This window comes from Bactrocera tryoni, unplaced genomic scaffold, assembly GCF_016617805.1.
Source record: "Bactrocera tryoni isolate S06 unplaced genomic scaffold, CSIRO_BtryS06_freeze2 scaffold_25, whole genome shotgun sequence".
Taxonomy (NCBI): domain Eukaryota; kingdom Metazoa; phylum Arthropoda; class Insecta; order Diptera; family Tephritidae; genus Bactrocera; species Bactrocera tryoni.
The window spans coordinates 23,236,261-23,259,500 of record NW_024395977.1 but is presented as its reverse complement, the minus strand read 5'-3'; the positions used below and the strand labels follow the sequence as shown (position 1 = coordinate 23,259,500).

The window sequence follows — 23,240 nt, the reverse complement described above, 5'->3', positions numbered from 1 at the left end:
TAAGCAATGATATATTGATTTATGCTTGTATAAGTTTATTAAATGTAAGACTTCGCTCATGCGCCAATCAATTTTGTATAATTTTTCCACAAATTAACAATATTGAACTAAATATTAATTTTTTAGAAAAATGTCCATCAAACTACTGAAGTGAAAGTTCATTGCTTTCAATATATGGCCTACTAATTAGTATTCCATATATTGTATTCCATAAGCAATATGGAGTCTCCACAGGCAATACTCACATCAAAACAGTTAGTATACAATAAATTTTTGCCTGTCGAGATGCCCGTTATCGTGAAGATATATTCTTCAGTCTTTCCATGTTATTACTTGACCATCCATATATGTACACACAAGTGTTCTGTATACGAAACTAGAAATTGTTTTAAAATGGTTGCTCCTAAAGTCAGCTTTCCAGAGGATGATTTTGGAAAACGATTAGATCGATGTTGCACCGATGTGTTAATAAAGGGATGTAAGTTGTGCTTTATATTAATACCGTAATAGTTTGACTGTTGGCTTGTAGCTTGAATATTATTTGTAATTCTTTAACATGTACTGGACACAACATGACTTGGATATTGATTAGCGTAATTAATACGTTATATAAGTTATTATAAGAGTATAGGTTATGGAGCCATGATGTATTTTTAAGAGTTTTAGGCTTTCAATTAAAAGTTTTGAAATACTTTTATATAACATCCCGTGGGCACGATTCCGATTACTTTGGCGGAGGGTAAAAAAAAACGAATTTCCGTATAAATGGGGTATGTGCGGATAGGGGAGCTTCTCCAGAGAAGAAATGGGGGAAACTTTAGTATACCATCCCACGATTTCAGGGTTAAAAGTGGTATGGTTGGATAGTGCAGATGCTCCAGATTAAGAATATATAAAATTATTGCCGCCCCAAACTTATAGTTTTCGAGATATTTGCATTTAAAGTTGAAAATTTTGCAAATTTAATTTTACAATTTCTCGAATTATGGTTAGTTTTTCTTCCGTATTATGCACTTTTTATACACTTACAATTCACTACAATATTTCTACATATTTATTTTTTAATTATATTTTAGATATTTGCTTAAAATAAGCATTTTATATTTGAAATCGTGGGATGGTATACTAAAGCCGACCCAAGCAATATCCAAAAATAATATAAAAATAACTTATATTTTTTAAAATATTCACGATTAAAAGTTCAAAAATTTGCACTAATAACACATGGTATTTCTCTATGTTTCACTAAATTTTTTCACTGTTTTCACTCTGTATATTTAAATATACACTCTAAACATTCAAATAAGTTCACATTTCACTTTTATTTTGCTATATTTTACCTAAATTTATTAATTTAAAAATCACTTAGAACACTCATTGTTGCAAAGGCTAGATTGTTTACAATTATGAGGAAAACGAGCGTTGCCACATCTCAAACACCAAATTTGTAGGATTCTTAACGATTTTTCTTTGTTTATATACATATGTATACAAATATACTATACATATGTATGTATATGTATAATATGCGATTTATGTTTAATAAAAATAAATAAGTAAAAATCTATAATAATATTGTAAAATTTATATCATATCGGGGTGACTGAAGTACTTTCGCGTAGTACTCCTTTCTGCGTTGGCGGCCTTCGGCCGCGCTTTAAAAAAATAACCCTGGTCGAGCGAATACCCGGGGTTGGCGGCCTTCGGCCGCGCTTTAAAAAAATAACCCTGGTCGAGCGAATACCCGGGCTGACTGAAGTACTTTCGCGTAATACTCCTTTCTGAGTTGGCGGCCTTCGGCCGCGCTTTAAAAAAATAACCCTGCTCGGGCGAATACCCGGGCTGACTGAAGTACTTTCGCGTAGTACTCCTTTCTGCGTTGGCGGCCTTCGGCCGCGCTTTAAAAAAATAACCCTGGTCGAGAGAATACCCGGGCTGACTGAAGTACTTTCTACATATGTATCTGTATAATACGTAATTTATGTGACTGAAGTACTTTCGCGAAGTACTCCTTTCTTTGTTGGCGGCCTTCGGCCGCGCTTTAAAAAAATAACCCTGGTCGAGCGAATACCCGGGGTGGCTGAAATACTTTCGCATAGTACTCCTTTCTGCGTTGGCGGCCTTCGGCCGCGCTCTAAAAAAATAACTCTGGCCGAGCGAATACCCGGAGTGACTGAAGTACTTTCGCATAGTACTTCTTTCTGCGTTAAAATAAAAAAAATATATTGAGTTTCGTTATAAAGCGGTTATATTTTTTGGTTATCTTGCACTGATATTGAAACAAAATTTGAGTTTTCGTTATAAAATGGTTAAAGTTTGGTTTGGTTATTATATCTGTCAGATCTTTCCATTTATTGTTATACTCTCGCAACAAAGTTGCTAAGGAGAGTATTATAGTTTTGTTCACATAACGGTTGTTTGTAAGTCCTAAAACTAAAAGAGTCAGATATAGGGTTATATATACCAAAGTGATCAGGGTGACGAGTAGAGTTGAAATCCGGATGTCTGTCTGTCCGTCCGTCCGTCCGTGCAAGCTGTAACTTGAGTAAAAATTGAGATATCATGATGAAACTTGGTACACGTATTTCTTGGCTCCATAAGAAGGTTAAGTTCGAAGATGTGCAAAATCGGCCCACTGCCACGCCCACAAAATGGCGGAAGCCGAAAACCTATAAAGTGTCATAACTAAGCCATAAATAAAGATATTAAAGTTAAGTTTGGCACAAAGGATCGCATTAGGAAGGGGCATATTTGGACGTAATTTTTTTGGAAAAGTGGGCGTGGCCCCGCCCCTCACTAAGTTTTTTGTACATATCTCGAAAACTACTATAGTTATGTCAACCTAACTCTACACAGTCGTTTCCTTCAGGCATTTCCATATACAGTTCAAAAATGGAGGAAATCGGATAACAAACACGCCCACCTCCCATACAAAGGTTATGTTGAAAATCACTAAAAGTGCGTTAACCGACTAACAAAAAACGTCAGAAACATTAAATTTTACAGAAGAAATGGCAGAAGGAAGCTGCACACAGGCTTTTTTTTTTAAATTGAAAATGGGCGTGGCGTCGCCCACTTATCGACCAAAAACCATATCTCAGGAACTACTAGACCAATTTCAATGAAATTCGGTATATAATATTTTCTTAACACATTGATAACATGTACGAAATATGGGTGAAATCGGTTCACAGCCACGCCTTCTTCCAATATAACGCTATTTTGAATTCCATCTGATGCCTTCTCTGTATAATATATAGTACATTAGGAACCAATGATAGCGGAATAAAACTTTACACAAATACGTTATTTGAGCTGTGGTATCCCTTGTGGAAAAATTGTCGTGATCGGACTATAACTTTTCAAGGTCCCTGATATCGAACACGAAGAATTCAGTGCCTAACCTAACGGTAACTCTCTCAGATATTTTCATGTAATTCAGAGGGCATCATTTTTATATTCTCGCAATAAAGTTGCTAATAACGGTATCTCGATTATCACTTTATCATGCGAGAGTATAAAATGTTCGGTGACACCCGAACTTAGCCCTTCCTTACTTGTTGATAATAGGTTTTTTTGTATATTAAGTGACAATAAGTGAAAATAATATTAGGTGACTTATTTGTTTATTAAATTAAATAAAGAACATATCCACATGAATGGATAGAGGAATTTTTGGGAAAAAGGGCATTTCAGCGAATTTCCTTAGTATTATCACATTGCAGCGCTCCATTTCGTCGTAATTCTTAGCACACACATGATGCTCAAAATGCATTTTTTAAAATAAAGATTTCTTCCCTAAAAAAACTGTTAAAAGTGTAAAATGTGGATTTATTTAAAAGTTTATAGTTTAATTTAATTAATTTGAAGTGGAAAATGTGAGTAAAGTGTGTTTAATGTGGTAAAATAGCTTGTTGAAATGTCCGAATTTTGGGAATTTTTGAACTTTAAGGTCGAATATCTCGTAAACTAAGCGTTTGCGGTACCTATATTTTTTAATCAGGAGGACTTCCTCTTTCCAACGGTACCTTCAAATCGCGGCGCCAAAGAAATCGGAATTGTGCCATCCCGTTCTCCAGATTAAGAATATATGTATGTATACACATACAATTTTCGCTGACTTGTCTTTGAGATAATTGAATTGTTCAAAAAGGCAACGTATTTTTTTCGATATACATATGTACATTAAAATGAGATGGGATTTAGAATAGCATCACCCCCGAGTCCAAGGTCGAAATGAATACATACGGTTAGACGAACTTCGGGAAGACTTTAGTACACCGTCCCAGGATTTCGCGAATAAAATGGGTATGGTCGGATAGAGGAGGTTCTCCAGATCAAGATAAATAAATAAATAAATATTTAGGGTGTATTTACAGGTACCGCTGTATTATAGTTTTTCCGATATTTGCATTTAAAGTTCATAAATTCAACTATTTAAAGGGCATGTTTCTTCGATTTGTAATAAATTTTTTCTACCCATTTGCCTAATATTAAATAGTGCAAAAATACTTTTGTTCAATTTTTTCCAATTAATAATCAGTGAGCACAATTCCGATTTCTTAGCGACGCGATCTGAAAGTACAGTTGAAAAGAGAAAGTCCTCTTCATTTAAAAATATGTAGGCATATACATATGTATAAAGCAAACGCTTAGTTTACGAGATATTCGACTTTAAAGTACAAAAATTCCCAAAATTCAAATATTTCAATGAGCTATTTCACTACATTTAACACACTTTATCCACATTTTTACTTCAAATTCATTTAATTGAACTGTAAACATTTAAACAAATTCAAAAGGAAATGGAGCACTGCCATATGATAATAAACAAATATGAGCCATTCGCTGAAATTTGTCTTTTTCGCTTTAATCCCTATTTCTTTCTTTAGAAATCAAATAGCACTGACAGACGAGCGAAATTAATGCGCCTTAAGCAACGCTAATGCGCATTGAAATTTTATGATGACAGACTTGTGCATTTATACAGCTGTTAGTGAAATTTGTTTATTTATTAAAAAACAAAAGTGAAGTAAAAAATTATTAACCCTTAACCACCTGAGCCCTATATCAGTTACGTAACCACCTGAGCCCTATATCAGTTACGTAACCACCTGAGCACGGTCACAGTGACCGCATCGGATACACTTGAACTTTCTTAGGATTTTAAGGTTTTATTATAAGAACACATTAATAAAACTCTTTAATATATATTAAATTATTTATTTAACTGAAAAAGAAACAAAAACAAAACATATTTTTCTCATAAATGTGAACAATTGCTGGCACATTTTAACTAAAATTACATACTAGTTTACATATTGAGATCTATCCACATAGGAACAAAATGTTATATAAAATTCTGACTTTCTTTAAAGAATATAATAATATTCTAATGACATAAAAAAATAAAAGTAAAAAAAAAAATCAAAACTTCGAGAAAATTACAGGGGGTAAATTCTTACAATTTTTCACGACAATTTTTGCACACTTTGTTAGAGCAAACACAAACGAAATGTTTTTCGTTTCTTCTTGGGATCACAAGTTGAACACGTTTTACGTTTTTCAAGATGATCAGCTTCAGAAACAGAAGGCAATTTTTCTTATATTTTCAAGATCCGGCGAATAAAAGTTTTGATGTCACGAGGAGTGTGCTTGTTATTTTCTCGACGATTCATGTGTGGCATGGTCAGATCTTCTGCTAGCTGCTTCATAAATTTAAATCTACTTCTAGTTTTCTTGGCCTGATTTTGTACGCTCATGACATAAGTATTGGAAGCTGATATATCTAACAGACGAAAAAAAATGCACAAAGGCCATCTTTGCGTTCGTCGCGCCGTGGTATAGTTCGCACACCTTTGATCCAATAAATCAACGCCAATTTTAGTTTCATTGTAGTATAATATTATTTCGGGCTTTTTTGTATTATCGTCTACGTTTGCTGTATGGTGCATGCTGGAAATTAACACTACAGCACGGTTTTTTCTCGGCACAAAAGATGCCAAAGTAATATTTTTAGTAAAACCGAAAAGCGAGGTTCCAATTTCTCGTCGCCGATTTGGTTTGAATTCTGGCGGAATTTCTGTTTTATTTTTTTTTTAAGTACCCACAAGAGATAACTTTTTATCTTTCAAACCATCGACTAGTTCAACTGAACAAAACCAATTATCAGCAGTGATGTTTCTATTCGACCCTTCAATTGGCGATATGAGTCGTAAAACTGCTTGAGTAGCTTTTGAAAATCGAGTTTGTTCTGATGTCAAATTGGTCCCGACCGAGTCTTTACCTAAATATATGTAAGCATTGAGTAAATAACCATTTCGGGCATCTGTAAGGCACATAATTTTTAAGCCATATTTAGCAGGCTTCTTTGGCATAAACACCCTAAAACGACACCGACCTCGAAAAGCTATCAGCATCTCATCAATACAGGCACAGGTTCCGATGCTGTAAACCTTTCGGCAATTTTGAATGAAAGAGCTGAATAGCTCGGCGATTGGAGCAGAAATGTCAGTCTCCCGCCGTTGCGCTCTTGTTTCTGCATCATCGAAACGAATTGCTTTCATCAAAATCTCGAATTTATTTTTACTTAGAATGCAACGATATATTTCTCTTCCTGAGCCATCAGAACTATACCACGACGTATAATGTTCCCGATTGTCTTTAAAAATAGTTGTATAGAATAAAAAACCAATAAATGCTTTTAACTCTATGAGATCAACATCATGAACACAGCCTTGGTTTTTATATCTTGGTGGTAACTGGCTTATTTTGTCGTTGGTATGTATCACTATGTTTTCCAGCATCTCATCTGTAAATAAAATGCTCCAAAGGTCAAGAGGTGTTGTAGAATCATTGAGAACTTCATGATAGGCCAATTTAAGTCCTTGTCCTTGCGATACAATGTTATGCCGCAAAGTTCTAGTACGACTAGCAATTGACACAGAAGACCACCGCAAACGATTTTTTCCAAAATAGTTCCGATTTCTAGTCTGGAGTTGTGACAAGGGTAACTCGTCTTCTGAAGAAAATTCCTCAAATATACCTCCCTCCGGCTGTCCATCGGCACTTTGCTCATCAGAAGACGACACTTGCAGGCAGTCATCAGATTCACAGTCATCTAAAACCACAGGAACTTCCAAATCCTCAGGGTCTATATCACTGTAACTCTCATCCAAGGTTTGCTTCACATCCGACAGCTCCTCATCTAACCATCTCGTAATATTTTCGATGTTTACATCCATTTTTACTCTAAAACAATAAACATAAACGTAATACACAATAATCAGATAACTACCTGCACGCAGTCACCATGACCGCTATCAAAATATTTTTACTCACGAGCGCACACGCGACACTAAACCACCACCAGAAAAGGTACACGAACGCACACTAACACGCGATAACGAACTCCTACGAAATTAAAATTCAAAAAGTCATTGCGGTCACCATGACCGCTGCCAGGTGGTTAAGGGTTAAGATAAATTACTAATAGAAAGTTTGGTATTTTTGGAAATCAATATATGTAATTCGTTTATTATTAACTAAGTTAAAAGATAATAGAGTCAAATTAAAAGCAATAATTGATATAAATGCGAAAAAAGTGTGTGAAAAAGTTCAGAATATTGGAAAAATGGATAGCAAACTGTGCGTTGTTTATTTTCTGCTGTCTAAAAATATTAAAAATTAATTAGCAATATAAAACTGCTTACCTCTGACGCTGTAAACGCAAAGGAGGAAGCAGGCTTCAAGCGACATCTGTCTAAAAATAGCAAAAATCAGCCATTTTTGAGCACTGTTGCCTACTCAAATTTGGTAAATTCAGCTAAATGCACGAAATTCTTGTGCATCATGTTGTGATAGACGGAAGACACGTCTCCAGTGTTCTAGACGTGCGTACGCTCCGAGGGTCTAACATCGACTCGAACCACTATCTTGTTGCAGCCAAGATTCGCACCCACCTCTGTGCAGCAAAAAGCGCACGTCAACAAACACAAGGAAGGTTCGACGTCGAGAAACTGCAATCACAACAGACAGCCGAACGATTTTCTGCTCCGCTTGCACTTCTGGTCTCTGAGACTCGTCAACAACTCGGCATAAGGGAACTGTGGGACGGTATTTCAAACTCTTTACGCAGAGCTGCTTCCGAAACCATTGGTCTTCGGAAAATGCAAAAGAACAGCTGGCACGACGAGGAGTGCCGTGTCGCAGCGGAGATAAAACAGGCTGCCTACCTCGTAACGTTACGTTCGACCACAACACGTGCGGGATGGGATAGATACCGAGAGTTGAAGAGGGAAGCGAGACGCATTTCCAGACAGAAAAAGAAAGAGGCGGAAATGCGTGAGTAGGAAGAGCTTGATAAGCTGGCCGACACGGGTAATGCTCGAAAATTCTACGAAAAAATGCGGCGGTTTACAGAATGTTTCAAGACCGGAGCATACTCTTGTAGAACCCCCAATGGTGATCTAGTCACCGATGCCCAAAGCATACTTAAATTATGGAGGGAACACTTCTCCAGCCTGCTGAATGGCAGTGAAAGTACAACGCCAGGAGAAGGTGAACCCGATTCCCCAATCGATGACGATGGAGCAGACGTTCCATTGCCCGATCATGAAGAAGTTCGAATTGCAATTATCCGCCTGAAGAACAACAAAGCGGCGGGGGCCGATGGATTACCGGCCGAGCTATTCAAACACGGTGTCGAAGAACTGAAAAGGAGCATGCATCAGCTTCTTTGCAAAATATGGTCGGACGAAAGCATGCCCAACGATTAGAATTTAAGTGGGCTCTGCCCAATCCACAAAAAGGGAGAAGACCCCACAATCTGCGCCAATTACCGTGGGAAAAGCCTCCTCAACATCGCGTATAAGGTTCTATCGAGGGAATTGTGTGAAAGATTAAAACCCACTGTCAACAAACTGATTGGACCTTATCAGTGTGGCTTTAGACCTGGCAAATTTACAGCCGACCAGATATTCACCATGCGGCAAATCTTGGAAAAGACCAGTGAGAGGAGAATCGACACACACTACCTCATCGTCGATTTCAAAGCTACTTTCGACAGCACGAAAAGGAGCTGCCTCTATGCCGCGATGTCTGAATTTGGTATCCCCTCAAAACTAACACGGCTGTGTAAACTGACGTTGAGCAACACGGAAAGCTCCGTCAGGATCGGGAAGGACCTCTCCGAGCCGTTCGATACCAAACGAGGTTTCAGGCAAGGGCGCTCCCCCTATCGTGCGACTTCTTCAATTTTTTTTTTTTTTTTTTAAATATTTTATTTATTGTATCTGCTTTTTCTTAAAGCCTAACAATAAGTAATAAAATCTTAAATCTATTTAAAACAAGTAAGGAAGGGCTAAGTTCGGGTGTCACCGAACATTTTATACTCTCGCATGATAAAGTGATAATCGAGATTTCATTATACGTCATTTACATATTTTTCAAATACCGTATTTTTGTAAAGTTTTATTCCGCTATCATCATTGGTTCCTAATGTATATACTCGTATTATACAGAAAAGGCATCAGATGGAATTCAAAATAGCGTTATATTGGAAGAAGGCGTGGTTGTGAACCGGTTTCACCCATATTTCGTACATGTCATCAGGGTGTTAAGAAAATATTATATACCGAATTTCATTGAAATCGGTCTAGTAGTTCCTGAGATATGGTTTTTGGTCCATAAGTGGGCGTCGCCACGCCCATTTTAAATTTTTGAAAAAAGCCTGGGTGCAGCTTCCTTCTGCAATTTCTTCCGTAAAATTTGGTGTTTCTGACGTTTTTTGTTAGTCGGTTAACGCACTTTTAGTGATTTTCAACATAACTTTTGTAGGGGAGGTGGGCGTGGTTATTATCCGATTTCTTCCATTTTTAAACTGGATATGGAAATGCCTGAAGAAAACGACTCTGTAGAGTTTGGTTGACATAGCTATAGTAGTTTCCGAGATATGCACAAAAAACTTAGTAGGGGGCGGGGCCACGCCCACTTTTCCAAAAAATTGCGTCCAAATATGCCCCTCCCTAATGCGATCCTTTGTGCCAAATTTCACTTTAATATCTTTATTTATGGCTTAGTTATGACACTTTATAAGTTTTCGGCTTTCGCCATTTTGTGGGCGTGGCAGTGGGCCGATTTTGCACATCTTCGAACTTAACCTTCTTATGGAGCCAAGGAATACGTGTACCAAGTTTCATCATGATATCTCAATTTTTACCCAAGTTACAGCTTGCACGGACGGGCGGACGGGCGGACGGACAGACAGACATCCGGATTTCGACTCTACTCGTCACCCCGATCACTTTGGTATATATGACCCTATATCTGACTCCTTTAGTTTTAGGACTTACAAACAACCGTTATGTGAACAAAACTATAATACTCTCCGTAGCAACATTGTTGCGAGAGTACAACTAGACAGACTCAAGCAAGTGATTGAGCTGTTTTGGTGATACGTTGCTTTTTAATACGCAGCCATATTTCTTCTTTTAAGTCGTGTTTGATCGCAGGAATGTACCAAAGGGCTTGGGTGATCTCGGAGTTTAGATATATATTTAATTCTGCTGTCTTCTACTTCTTTTTTTACCATAGGAATACTAAGGGCTTTATGGATATTTTCGTTACGCATGTACCTTGGTGAACACGTGATTGTTCTAAGCATTTTTGATTGGAACCTTTGTATTAGATCAATATTAGTTGCACAAGCCGTACCCCACAGTTTAATGCCATACATCCAAATCGGCTTTATGACCGCATTGTATAAAAGCACTTTGTTGTCTAGGCTAAGTTTGGAGTTTTTATTTAAAAGCCAATTTAAATTTGCAGCTCTAATCTTCATACATGTTATTTTACTAGAGATGTGTTTTCTCCACGTGAGCCTTCTATCTAGGTGAATACCAAGATATGTTACTTCGTTCGCTTGGCGTACTAAAATATTGTTTATTTTTACTGCCGGGCACATCTTTGGTCTTGGAGAAAATGTAATATGCTAACATTTATGTTCATTCACATTTATACGCCAGTTCGCTAGCCACTCTTCGGCAGAGCTTAAATGCTTCGCTAATATTCGTGATGCTAAAATGTGACATTTGATACGGCTCACTATAGCTGTGTCATCCGCAAAAGTTGAAGTTAATACATTATTAGCTGTTGGAAGATCTGCTGTATATATGTATGATGTATAGTGTTGTCCCTAAAACACTGCCCTGGGGTACATCAGCCCTTATCTGTCGTTCATCAGATATGAAATCTCCCACTTTTACCATAAATTTTCTATTTTTTAAGTAAGACTCCAAGGTTTTTTACAATTCTAAAGGTAGAATTTTTTTAATCTTATATAAAAGACCTTCGTGCCACACCTTATCAAACGCCTGGGCTACATCTAGAAATATTGCTGAACAGTACTCCCTGTGCTCAAATGCTTTCCTTATCTCGTTAGTAATTCTATTTACTTGCTCTATTGTGCCATGTTTCGCACGAAATCCGAATTGATGCATTGGTGTTGTGTTATTTACGTGGAGGAAAGGAGACATCTTTGATAGTCATACTTTTTCAAATACTTTTGAAAGACAGGGTAGAAGACTAATTGGTCTGTATGAAGACGGCTGTGTTAAGACTTTCCCAGGTTTATCTATCAAGATAATCTGCGACTTTTTCCATGAAATTGGATAGTATGCGAAACTAAGAATTGCATTGAAGAGTAAAGAGAGCACCTCTACAGCAATAATTGGTAACTCAATTAGCATTTTTGGGGAAATTTTATCATGTCCCGGCGACTTTTTTGGATTAAGTTCTTTGATGATACCAATGATTTCAGAAGGTGAAGTCATAAGAGACTCGAGCGACTCCTTAGCTGTGTTGGGTAAGATTGACAGCTTAAAGTTGTTCTTTGGCAAATTGGGTTGAAATACCTTTTCTAGGTGATTTGAAAAGCAATTAGCCTTTTCCTCGTCACTTCGAGCCCAATTTCCACCCAAGTCTGGTATAGGCATGTTGGAGTCAGTTGGTGGCTTCATGGACTTTTGCTCTTTCCAAAGGGAATTTTGCTTGTTTGTTGCTAAGACAGCTGCGCTGGTTATTATATCATTGACTTCTCTTATACTTTCGTCAATATCTCTTCTTGTATTTATTTGGTACTCAATATTAATGTGGCTACTGACGTATTTTTTATATTTTAACCAATTCGTATTATAAGAACTTCTTACATTTGGATTAACGAATATGGGTTGCTCACATAACTTTATTAGTACAGAAGAGTGATCAGAAGATAGATCAGTACATGTATCAGCTGTTATGTGCGATTTATCTATATTTTTGATTACAGCAAAATCAATTAAATCTGGTCTTTTCTTACGATCACTGGGCCAATATGCCGTCTTACCAGGAGATATTATTTCAAGGTTATTGTACCTATTTATAACAGTTTGATACAGCTGTCGTGCTTTCGGATTAATAAGTCGTGAGCCCCACTACGTGTGTTTTCCGTTGTAATCTCCACCTGCTAGAAATCTTTGACCTAGTGTTCCAAAAAAGTCTTTAAATTCGATTTCTGTACTTTTAAAACGAGGTGGACAGTATATAGCCATAAGGTTTAAGTCACCACCCCGATTTTTTAGTGATATTATTGTTTCTTGTAACTGTGGTGTAGCATGAGATTCTAGAGCATAGTGGTTTAAACGATTTCTAATCAACACTGCCGTGCCACCGTGCGCTTTTCCATCCGGATGATTTGTAACATATAGTCTAAATCCCAGTATATTGAAATTATTTTTATTAGATGAGTTTCTGAAATAAGCATTACATCTATATTCTTTTCAGACAGAAATCTGATAATCTCTAATTTACACTTACAGATATTTAGTATGCTCACTTTTTACTTAATAAATTTTGCAGCATTTGATTTTGTGATTTTATTTAATCTCGGATCATGTTTTGCATGGTAGACATAAATTGTGTCATACACTGTGTAAGATTTATAATCATAGTTTCTATACCTCCATTTGGAGGATTTTGCGGCAGTTGCATTTGCACAGTATTGCCTTTCACCACATTTGCATAGCTTCCTTGCATATTATTATGTTAGAAGTAATAGAATTTGAACTTTTTTCTGAGGTTGCTATAATTTCTTTACTGGGTGTTTGTAACATTTGGTTATGACGTTGCTTGAATGCCTTGTGACAACTTCGATTTCAAATCCTTATATACAGGGCAACCTCTGTAGTTAGCAGTGTGATTTCCTCCACAATTGCTGCATTTTTTTATTTAATTCTTCTTTCTTAACGGGGCATCTCGACAGGATAAAATCTATGTCTTGCGAACTGTATTGCCGTGCCTATTGCCTGTGGAGACTCCACATTGCTTATATCTTGCAATATATCGCAAACTAATTCGTATGCCATATATCGTAAGCTATAAGCTGTCACTTCAGCAGTTTGACAGCGCAGTTTTCATTTCTACGAAAATTTCGAAGATGCAACATATCCCATTTGCACATATGCCGACGGCATTTTCATTTCGGTAATATGAAAATTAGAAGAGCGAGTATTAAGACGGTTGTGTTATATTATAAAAATAAAGTACATTTTCAAAATAATATTAGAAAAATTATGCAAATTGGCTTGGGAATAAGCGAAATCTTAAATTTAATAAACTTATACTAGCGAAAATCAAAATATCATTGCTCATTTTAAATTTATTATTTTAATTGGTATGTAAAATGTATGCCACAATTATGACATAGTAGCAGCGTTTGAAAAACTACGCTACTCTCGTAGCATTTCATTTTACTCTTGCTACAGCTCTCACTTTGTCGGGAGCTACAGCGTAGCCTTAGTATAACAGTGTAAAGTATGTGCTCTACTCTGCTCCGAGTTTTGTTAGGTAAAAAACTATAGCTGGAGCGGGAGAAAAAATTAAATTCTGCGCTATGCTCTGGCGTAGCGGTAGCAAAAAATTGCGAGCGGTAGCACAGCAGAGCAAATGAAAATTTTCATGTGCTACAGCTCCCGAAAGTGTTTGTTGTTTTTTTTTTTCTTTTTTTTGCTATTTTCTGGCATTTACAAGTATGGTACAAGTTGGTATATAAAAGAAAGTCGTTTATAACTCAAGAACGGCTAAACCGATTTGGCTTAAAACTGGTGGGGAGGTAGTTTAGAAGCAGGGTAAGGACATAGGATACATTTTATCTCTTTATACTAAATTTCAATACAGCTCATTGTTTAAATGAGTTAAGCATCCACCCACTCTACCCGGGTAAACTGGCGCACCCTAATAAGACAGCTTAATTCACCACAGCTGATGACACCAACACAACTCACCATACCTATACACCTACTCATCGAAAAGGATGGACAAGGAGAAAGTAGACACAATTCGTTCTAAGCAATTCGACACGTCAATTCGCTACCAACTTTCGCTTCTACACTGCGCCGCGTCAACATCTTGCTCCTCTAACGCGAACGTTCAGTTCAACCTCGCTCCGCGTCATCTCGATCACCAGCATCGGTAAACTATTTCTCGGATTTGAAGTCTCACCGCTTATCCTCGATATGTATAACTAACTTTATAAAATATAAATTTATGTTTTAAATAAACGTTAAAAGGATTGTGCATTTTAGATCCATACGCGATTTTATTTATCAGTCGTGAAAGTGATTAGAATAGATTACTTTTGTTTGCTAATTTGGCAGTAAATTGTTCATGGTCCTTCGAGCCATAGTGACAGGCACTATGGATTAAAAACAAACAAAAAATAAAACCAATTAATTTTTCAACTAAACACATATGTGTGTGGGAACATCTTCTTCTTAATTGGCGTAGACACCGCTTACGCGATTATAGCCGAGTTAACAACAGCGCGCCAGTCGTTTCTTCTTTTCGCTGCGTGGCGCCAATTGGATATTCCAAGCGAAGCCAGGTCCTTCTCCACTTGGTCCTTCCAACGGAGTGGAGGTCTTCCTCTTCCTCTGCTTCCCCCGGCGGGTACTGCGTCGAATACTTTCAGAGCTGGAGTGTTTTCATCCATCCGACAACATGACCTAGCCAGCGTAGCCGCTGTCTTTTAATTCGCTGAACTATGTCAATGTCGTCATATATCTCGTACAGCTCATCGTTCCATCGGATGCGATATTCGCCGTGGCCAATGCGCAAAGGACCATAAATCTTTCGCAGAATTTTTCTCTCGAAAACTCGTAACGTCGACTCATCGGTTGCTGTCATCGCCCAAGCCTCTGCACCATATAGCAGGACGGGAATTATGAGCGACTTATAGAGTTTTGCTTTTGTTCGTCGAGAGAGGACTTTACTTTTCAATTGCCTACTCAGTCCGAAGTAGCACCTGTTGGCAAGAGCAATCCTGCGTTGGATTTCCAGGCTGACATTATTAGTGGTGTTAATGCTGGTTCCAAGATAGACGAAATTATCTACGACTTCAAAGTTATGACTGTCAACAGTGACGTGAGAGCCAAGTCGCGAGTGCGACGACTGTTTGTTTGATGACAGGAGATATTTCGTCTTGCCCTCGTTCACTACCAGACCCATTTTCTGTGCTTCCTTGTCCAGCCTGGAGAAAGCAGAACTAACGGCGCGGATGTTGAGGCCGATGATATCAATATCGTCGGCGTACGCCAGCAGCTGTACACTCTTATAGAAGATGGTACCTTCTCTGTTTAGTTCTGCAGCTCGTACTATTTTCTCCAGAAGCAGGTTGAAGAAGTCGCACGATAGGGAGTCGCCTTGTCTGAAACCTCGTTTGGTATCGAACGGCTCGGAGAGGTCCTTCCTGATCCTGATGGAGCTTTTGGTGTTGCTCAACGTCAGTTTACACAACCGTATTAGTTTTGAGGGGATACCAAATTCAGACATCGCGGCATAAAGGCAGCTCCTTTTCGTGCTGTCGAAAGCAGCTTTGAAATCGACGAAGAGGTGGTGTGTGTCGATTCTCCTTTCACGGGTCTTTTCCAAGATTTGGCGCATGGTGAATATCTGGTCGGTTGTTGATTTTCCAGGTCTGAAGCCACACTGATAAGGTCCAATCAGTTTGTTGACAGTGGGCTTTAATCTTTCACACAATACGCTCGATAGAACCTTATATGCGATGTTGAGGAGGCTAATCCCCCGGTAGTTGGCGCAGATTGTGGGGTCTCCTTTCTTATGTATTGGGCATAGCACACTTAAATTCCAATCGTTGGGCATGCTCTCGTCCGACCATATTTTACAAAGAAGCTGATGCATGCTCCCTATTAGTTCTTCGCCGCCGTGTTTGAATAGCTCGGCCGGTAGTCCGTCGGCCCCTGCCGCTTTGTTGTTCTTGAGGCGGGCAATTGCTATTCGAACTTCTTCATGGTCGGGTAATGAAACGTCTGCTCCATCGTCATCGATTGGGGAATCGGGTTCTCCTTCTCCTGGTGTTGTGCGTTCACTGCCATTCAGCAGGCTGGAGAAGTGTTCCCTCCATAATTTAACTATGTTCTGGGCATCAGTGACTAGATCACCTTTGGGGGTCCTACAAGAGTATTCTCCGGTCTTGAAACCTTCTGTAAGCCGCCGCATTTTTTCGTAGAATTTTCGAGCATTACCCCTGTCGGTCAGCTTATCAAGCTCTTCGTACTCACGCATTTCGGCCTCTTTCTTCTTCTGTCTGCAAATGCGTCTCGCTTCCCTCTTCAACTCTCGGTATCTATCCCATCCCGCACGTGTAGTGGTCGATCGTAACGTTGCGAGGTAGGCAGCCTGTTTTCTCCGCTGCGACACGGCACTCTTCGTCGTACCAGCTGTTCTTTTTGCACTTTCCGAAAACCAATGGTTTCGGTTGCAGCTGTACGTAAGGAGTTTGAAATGCCGTCCCACAGTTCCCTTATACCGAGTTGTTGACGAGTGCTCTCAGAGAGCAGGAGTGCAAGCCGAGTAGAGAATCGTTCGGCTGTCTGTTGTGATTGCAGTTTCTCGACGTCGAACCTTCCTTGTGTTTGTTGGCGTGCGTTTTTTGCTGCACAGAGGCGAGTGCGAATCTTAGCTGCAACAAGATAGTGGTCCGAGTCGATGTTAGGACCTCGGAGCGCACGCACATCTAAAACACTGGAGACGTGTCTTCCTTCTATCACAAAATGATCGATCTGGTTGGTAGTTTTTCGACCCGGAGACAGCCAGGTAGCTTGATGAATCTTCTTGTGCTGGAATCTAGTACTACAGATAACCATATTTCGGGCCCCGGCGAAGTCAATCAGCCTCAACCCATTTGGGGATGTTTCGTCGTGGAGGCTGAATTTACCGACCATAGTGCCAAATATACCTTCTTTGCCCACCCTGGCGTTAAAGTCGCCGAGCACGATTTTGACATCGTGGCGGGGGCAGCTCTCATAAGCGCGCTCCAAGCGCTCATAGAAGGCATCTTTGGTCACATCGTCCTTCTCTTCCGTCGGGGCGTGAACGCAAATCAGCGATATGTTGAAGAACCTCGCTTTGATGCGGATTGTGGCTAGACGTTCATTCACCGGAGTGAATGATAGTACTCGGCGACGGAGTCTCTCTCCCACCACGAATCCAACACCAAACTTGCGCTCCTTTATATGGCCACTCGTAGTAAATGTCACAAGGACCTACTCGTCTCTGTCCTTGTCCCGTCCATCGCATTTCTTGGACGGCGGTGATGTCAGCCTTTGTTTTTACGAGGACATCAACCAGCTGGGCAGCGGCACCTTCCCAATTAAGGGACCGGACATTCCAGGTGCATGCCCTTAATTCGTAGTCCTTCTTTCGTTTGCCATGGTCGTCATCAAAAGGGGGGTCTCTCATCCGAGGCTGTTTTAACGTTTTCATTGGTATTGTTTTTTTACGTGGCGGGTCCCAAGCCCAGCGCACAACCCTTGTAAGGAATGTTTCGCCTTCTCACTTTAGCTCGCCTTCGAACGGATGTTCTTAGGCTACCCAGAGGATACTTGGTCAAAGACCGGAAGTAGTGAGCTGCTTGAGCCATGTGTAAAAGAATCGTTTCTGGCCACTCCCAAGTGAATGGCGATCAGAGAACTTTCCTCACTTGCGTGAACTTCTACACATGACTCCATCCTCCGTGTGTGGGAACATAGAAAAAATAATAATAATTGTGCGGTGGTAACAGAGAATGTGAAGTGACAAAAATAAAACAAATTACATGACAAATCAAAATACACCTGGAGCTACACGCTCAAAACAGGTTGCTAGATTTATATCAGAAAGTGACACTTTAACAAGATACTGCACTAGATTTGCCTCCTCACCGATTCACGAAAACTCTGAATCGTTATTAGAAATAAAGGGCCAAAATCTTAAAAATTTTTGGATTCGCCTCCAAGCGGCTCATGACGCCATACTAGAATCTGACGATTCAGAGTTGCCACATAATTTTAAATCATCGGCTTACGATATTTACGAAAACTGATTAGACCAGTACGAAGAAACATAAGCTATGATCTCTGATCAACTAAAGCTCATTAAAGCAACTGCACCTACTCCCCACAGTAGAGTAGAGCTGCCACAAATAGACAGTCAAAAGGCAAGTTTCGGCATCCAGCTCGAGGTGCCCGCTTGTGACACAGAAACATTCTATGGAGGTTATGAAGAATGGCCGTCCTTCCGGGACAAATTCACTGCCGTGTACATAAACCATCCCCAATTATCACAAGCGCAAAAATTGTATCACCTCAGATACAAAACTAAAGGTCAAGCAGGTATAATAGTAAAACAGTTCGCTCTTGGGAAGTTCTAAAAGCAAGATAAGAAAATGAAAGAATGCTGGTCGATAAGCAAGTAACGACGCTATTAAACTTGCCTAAAATCAAGAAAGAAACAAGTAAAGAATTTGTAACACTACAATCCACTGTTTCTAATTGTTTGTCGATTCTGTCGACACAAAATATTCCCAGCTGTCTGTGGTGTGTGTGGGACCCAATTCTGGTAAACATTTGCACCGCCGCATTACCAGAAAAGTCGTTACTTTTATGGGAGCAATCGCTCTCATTACGAAAAAAGTGCCCAACGTGGCAACAAATGAAAGATTTTCTCACCATCCAATATGAAATTGCGGAAAGGTTGGAAGAAAATCGAATCAAAACTAAGACCATTAAACACGACCAAAATAGAAGCTTAAATAGACCTCAAGCTAGAAGCAAAAACAATTTAAACAAACGCTTTCACATAATGCAATCGTTCACATCCGAACAGAAAAAGCAAACGTCATGCGAACTATGTAAAAGAGGGCATAAACTTAAAACTTGCGAGAAGTTTAAAAAATTAAACATTAACGAAAGGAACAACTTTGTCAGATCAAAAAGACTCTGTACAAACTGCTTGTCCCATACACACAATCTTAAAAGTTGCAAAAGCAAATTTAATTGCTCATATTGTCACAAAAGACACAATTCAATGCTTCACTACAGCACATTTCTTAGCTCACCCCAAAGAAGCGCTTATACAAAAAGAACCTCTGGTATAATTGCAAAAGCAAATCCAGAAACCCGAAATTCGAAAAATTGCAGAGAGACACCATGTTGCTCAAAGGCACAACAAGTTCAAACGCTGCACAGCAAAATACAAAGTGGACTAGTTACAGAACTAGTTACCACCATACCAACTCAAGTTGATAAACAATTTACTGCCAAATTAGCAAACAAAAGTAATCTATTCTAATCACTTTCACGACTGATAAATAAAAATGCGTATGGATCTAAAATGCACAATCCTTTTAACGTTTATTTAAAACATAAATTTATATTTTATAAAGTTAGTTATACATATCGAGGATAAGCGGTGAGACTTCAAATCCGAGAAATAGTTTACCGATGCTGGTAATCGAGATGCCGCGGAGCGAGGTTGAACTGAACGATCGCGTAATACAAAAATTATATTTCAAATCATAAGCATTTGTTCAAAATTTATGTAAGAATCATTTGAAAATTTTAGTAATTCAAAAATAGAAAGAAATAAGTAAAAATTTTCATTTCCAAACATGCTTAGTATATGGGTTATACTGATTTTGCTTCTTAACCAGGTAGTTTTTTTAAGACGAGCCCGTCCGATATATTTAATATCACAACAAAAATGGCATTGGAATTTTCATCGTCAAGGCACTGCGGATACTTTGCTAGATTATTGGTCAAGGACGCAAATGCATTCATAACAAACCAAACGCGATATCTAACATAAAGATATAACGGAATAATTGGAGTGTTGATAAAAAGGTTTATTATAATTTTAGATATACAGAAATCTTTTCGATTCTTTGCAATATACATTGAAGTATGTATATGCGTACAATTTCAAACTGATTCTTCCTAAAAAATTATAAAATTACTAAATATTGGGAATGGTAGAATAGAACTGCAAATACGCAGTGCAATGGATAAAAACTGGTACTGGTAATCAGTAGATGAATATTAACCACGTGTATTCCAAAAGATAAAGGCGAGGTATCTAAACCTAATTTTTCCACGAAATTCGCAATTTTTTGTATAACTGACGAGAGCTACAGCATCTAAAGTCAAAGCGATGCCATAAAATACCTCTGATTTGTAGGAGTTAAAAGATAAAAAACCAAGATTGTAGTGTATTTTCTATGGAAAATTTTTACATGCCTCGGTCCAGTTCTTAATGTTAATATGTAGGGCTAAAATTTTCAGAGAATTTTTTTTTTGGGGTATTTCCAAAGAAATTTCGTGACGGGACCGAACAACATTAATAATTCAAAAAAATAAAAACACCCTAATGTATATAAAAAGGGGGAAAGTATAAGTTAGCACAGGTAACCAAACATCCGGCAAAAATATCACTTGCACCGAATTCGCTGACGGCGCGTCTGCAACTTTATAAGAACTCAATACCGCATTAAGTATGCATCCGGCCATTATGCTGATCGCACGCTTTTACCCTTGCGCGTGACAACAACAAACAAAGTGTAAGCAACTAAGAAGTCACACGGCCAATAACGTGCAGCAACTAAAGTTAGAGCAAAGTAGTGTAGGTATTTAGACGCTAACGTCGCTCGTATGTAATTCAGTTATTTCAACTCTTTCGCTGAGACCGGCTGCCCTTGGTATTACCAAGGGAAATAAAATTTTTAAAACAAATTCAAAGAGAAATTGTTTACTGGCGCCCAACGTGGGGAAATCCCTATAAAAGGACATGCGAGTTGGCCGTGGGTTCGGACCCACCTCCTTACTAGTTTAAATAAAACCATCAGTGCCACCATAGAAGTGCCACCAAATATTATTTAAAAACCATCAGTACCACCATAGAAGTGCCAACAATGCCACCATAGAAGCGCCACCAAATATTATGAGCTAAAAATTTTAAGCCATCAGTGCCACCAAATATTATTTTAAAAACTACCAGTGCCATCATAGAAGTGCTACCAAATATTACGAGCTAAAAATTTTTAAATAAAACCATTAGTGACACCAAAGAAGTACCACAATAAGATCATCAATAAATCATCAAGCCACGCAGAGGCGTTACTTTCGAGGGTCAATAATCAAGCATCAATCATCCATTGAAGACCGAAAGCAACTTAACATGGGAATATTTATGTAAGTAGAAAGTTCAGCAGCTACTATTCTGAAAATTCCATTCGAGAGTAATATAGTATTCGAATCAGATAATTTGATAAATTGTTAAAATAAATACAATTACAAATACAAAATCAGAGATTTTTTTTTAATTCTAAACGATGGACTCCCAAACCCTCCAGATCCTTCTTAATACCGCAATCCGTACGGCAACGGAACAATCAAGGCAGGAATTCCAGACTCGCATAGATGAGTTGACAAACAGGCTAGCCAGAATTGAAACTCCAACCCAGGTCGTCCAATATGAACCAGTCACATTCGAACCAAACGTAGTGTGTGACGAATCTTTGGATCTGGTAAAAACCATGCCAGAATTCAAGGGCGACCCTACCCGCTATTTATCTTGGAGGCAAGCCGCGCACACTGCCTATAAGGTTTTTGAAAATTTCCAGGGTAACTCTAGGCACTACCAAGCCGTAGGCATCATCAGGAATAAGGTGGTAGGTGCAGCAGATGGTGTTCTGTCGTCCTTCAACACCATTTTAAATTTTCATGCAATTATTTCACGGCTAGACTTCGCCTACGCCGATAAGAGGCCTATCCATCAGGAATAAGGTGGTAGGTGCAGCAGATGGTGTTCTGTCGTCCTTCAACACCATTTTAAAAGAGCAGGAACTCTCCACTTTGAGGCAGGGTAAACTTTCAGTGATAGGATTCTACGATGAGGTTGAAAGGAAGCTGAACCTAATAATTAACAAAACCATTATGACCCATGGTGGAAATGCCACCCTAATAGAATCACTCAATAATAAGTATCGCGAAGACGCTCTTCGTGTTTTTATCTCAGGACTCAATCGTCCTTTGTGCGACATATTGTTTTCCTTCAGGCCTAGCGATCTCCCCTCTGCATTAGCTTTAGCACAGGAGCTTGAATCAAATCAAGCTAGGTCAATGTTTGCCCAGTCCTTTAACAGGCAAACAATTCAGGCTCCCAACCAATTTTCATATTTACCACAATACCGAACGATTCGGCCTGACCAACAGCGACAAACTCAGGCACAAAGATGTAGATCCATCGCTCTCAAGGTTCAGACAAAATGGACCCCCACAAATAAACAAGAATGACGAGAGGGTCCATCAAGGAGCCTATCCAAGAGCTCCTCGTCCGGGTATTGGCAACCCCAGTGACTTGTCCAACCGAAACACCACTCAAACCTTCGGAAAACAGGTACCAGATTTTTTGAGTAGGGAAAGGCCAGAGAAAAGACCACACGGGAGTGGCCAGCAGGCGCTACCAAAGGTACAAAGGATAAACAACCTTACCCACGAACAGGATGAGTCCGAAGGAGAATATTGGAATAGTGACAATAATGATTATTACCACCAGAGTGAGGTTTATGAAGAGTTTAAACCAGTCGAATACCAAAACGAAGCAAATGACGAGGTGAATTTTTTAGGGTAAAATCCCTCTTACCCTATATCGAGCGGACAATCGGGGGAAGAGGTATAAAATTCCTTATCGACACTGGTGCCGCGAAGAGTTACATAAGATATCTCAACGATCTAAAGGGAATCAAACCCGCGACCCCACCTTTACAGCCAAATCCATCCACGGCACCACTGAAATTGATAAATATTGTACAATCAATATTTTTAACAAAAATACTAGATTTTTTATCCTACCCAACCTGGACACTTTCGACG

The 23,240-nt window shown here is 38.9% G+C and overlaps 1 protein-coding gene across 1 annotated transcript in view; it reads left to right on the top strand.

Moving 5' to 3' along the window:
- The first annotated feature begins 321 nt into the window (after window positions 1–321).
- LOC120780309 (MICOS complex subunit MIC10-like) overlaps window positions 322–23,240 on the top strand; it is a 45,292-nt gene continuing 22,373 nt past the window's right edge. Inside the window, exon 1 of the mRNA XM_040112602.1 lies at window positions 322–478. Coding sequence (XP_039968536.1) covers window positions 394–478 — 85 coding nt within the window. The 5' untranslated portion in view covers window positions 322–393. The remainder of the gene's footprint in view (window positions 479–23,240) is intronic.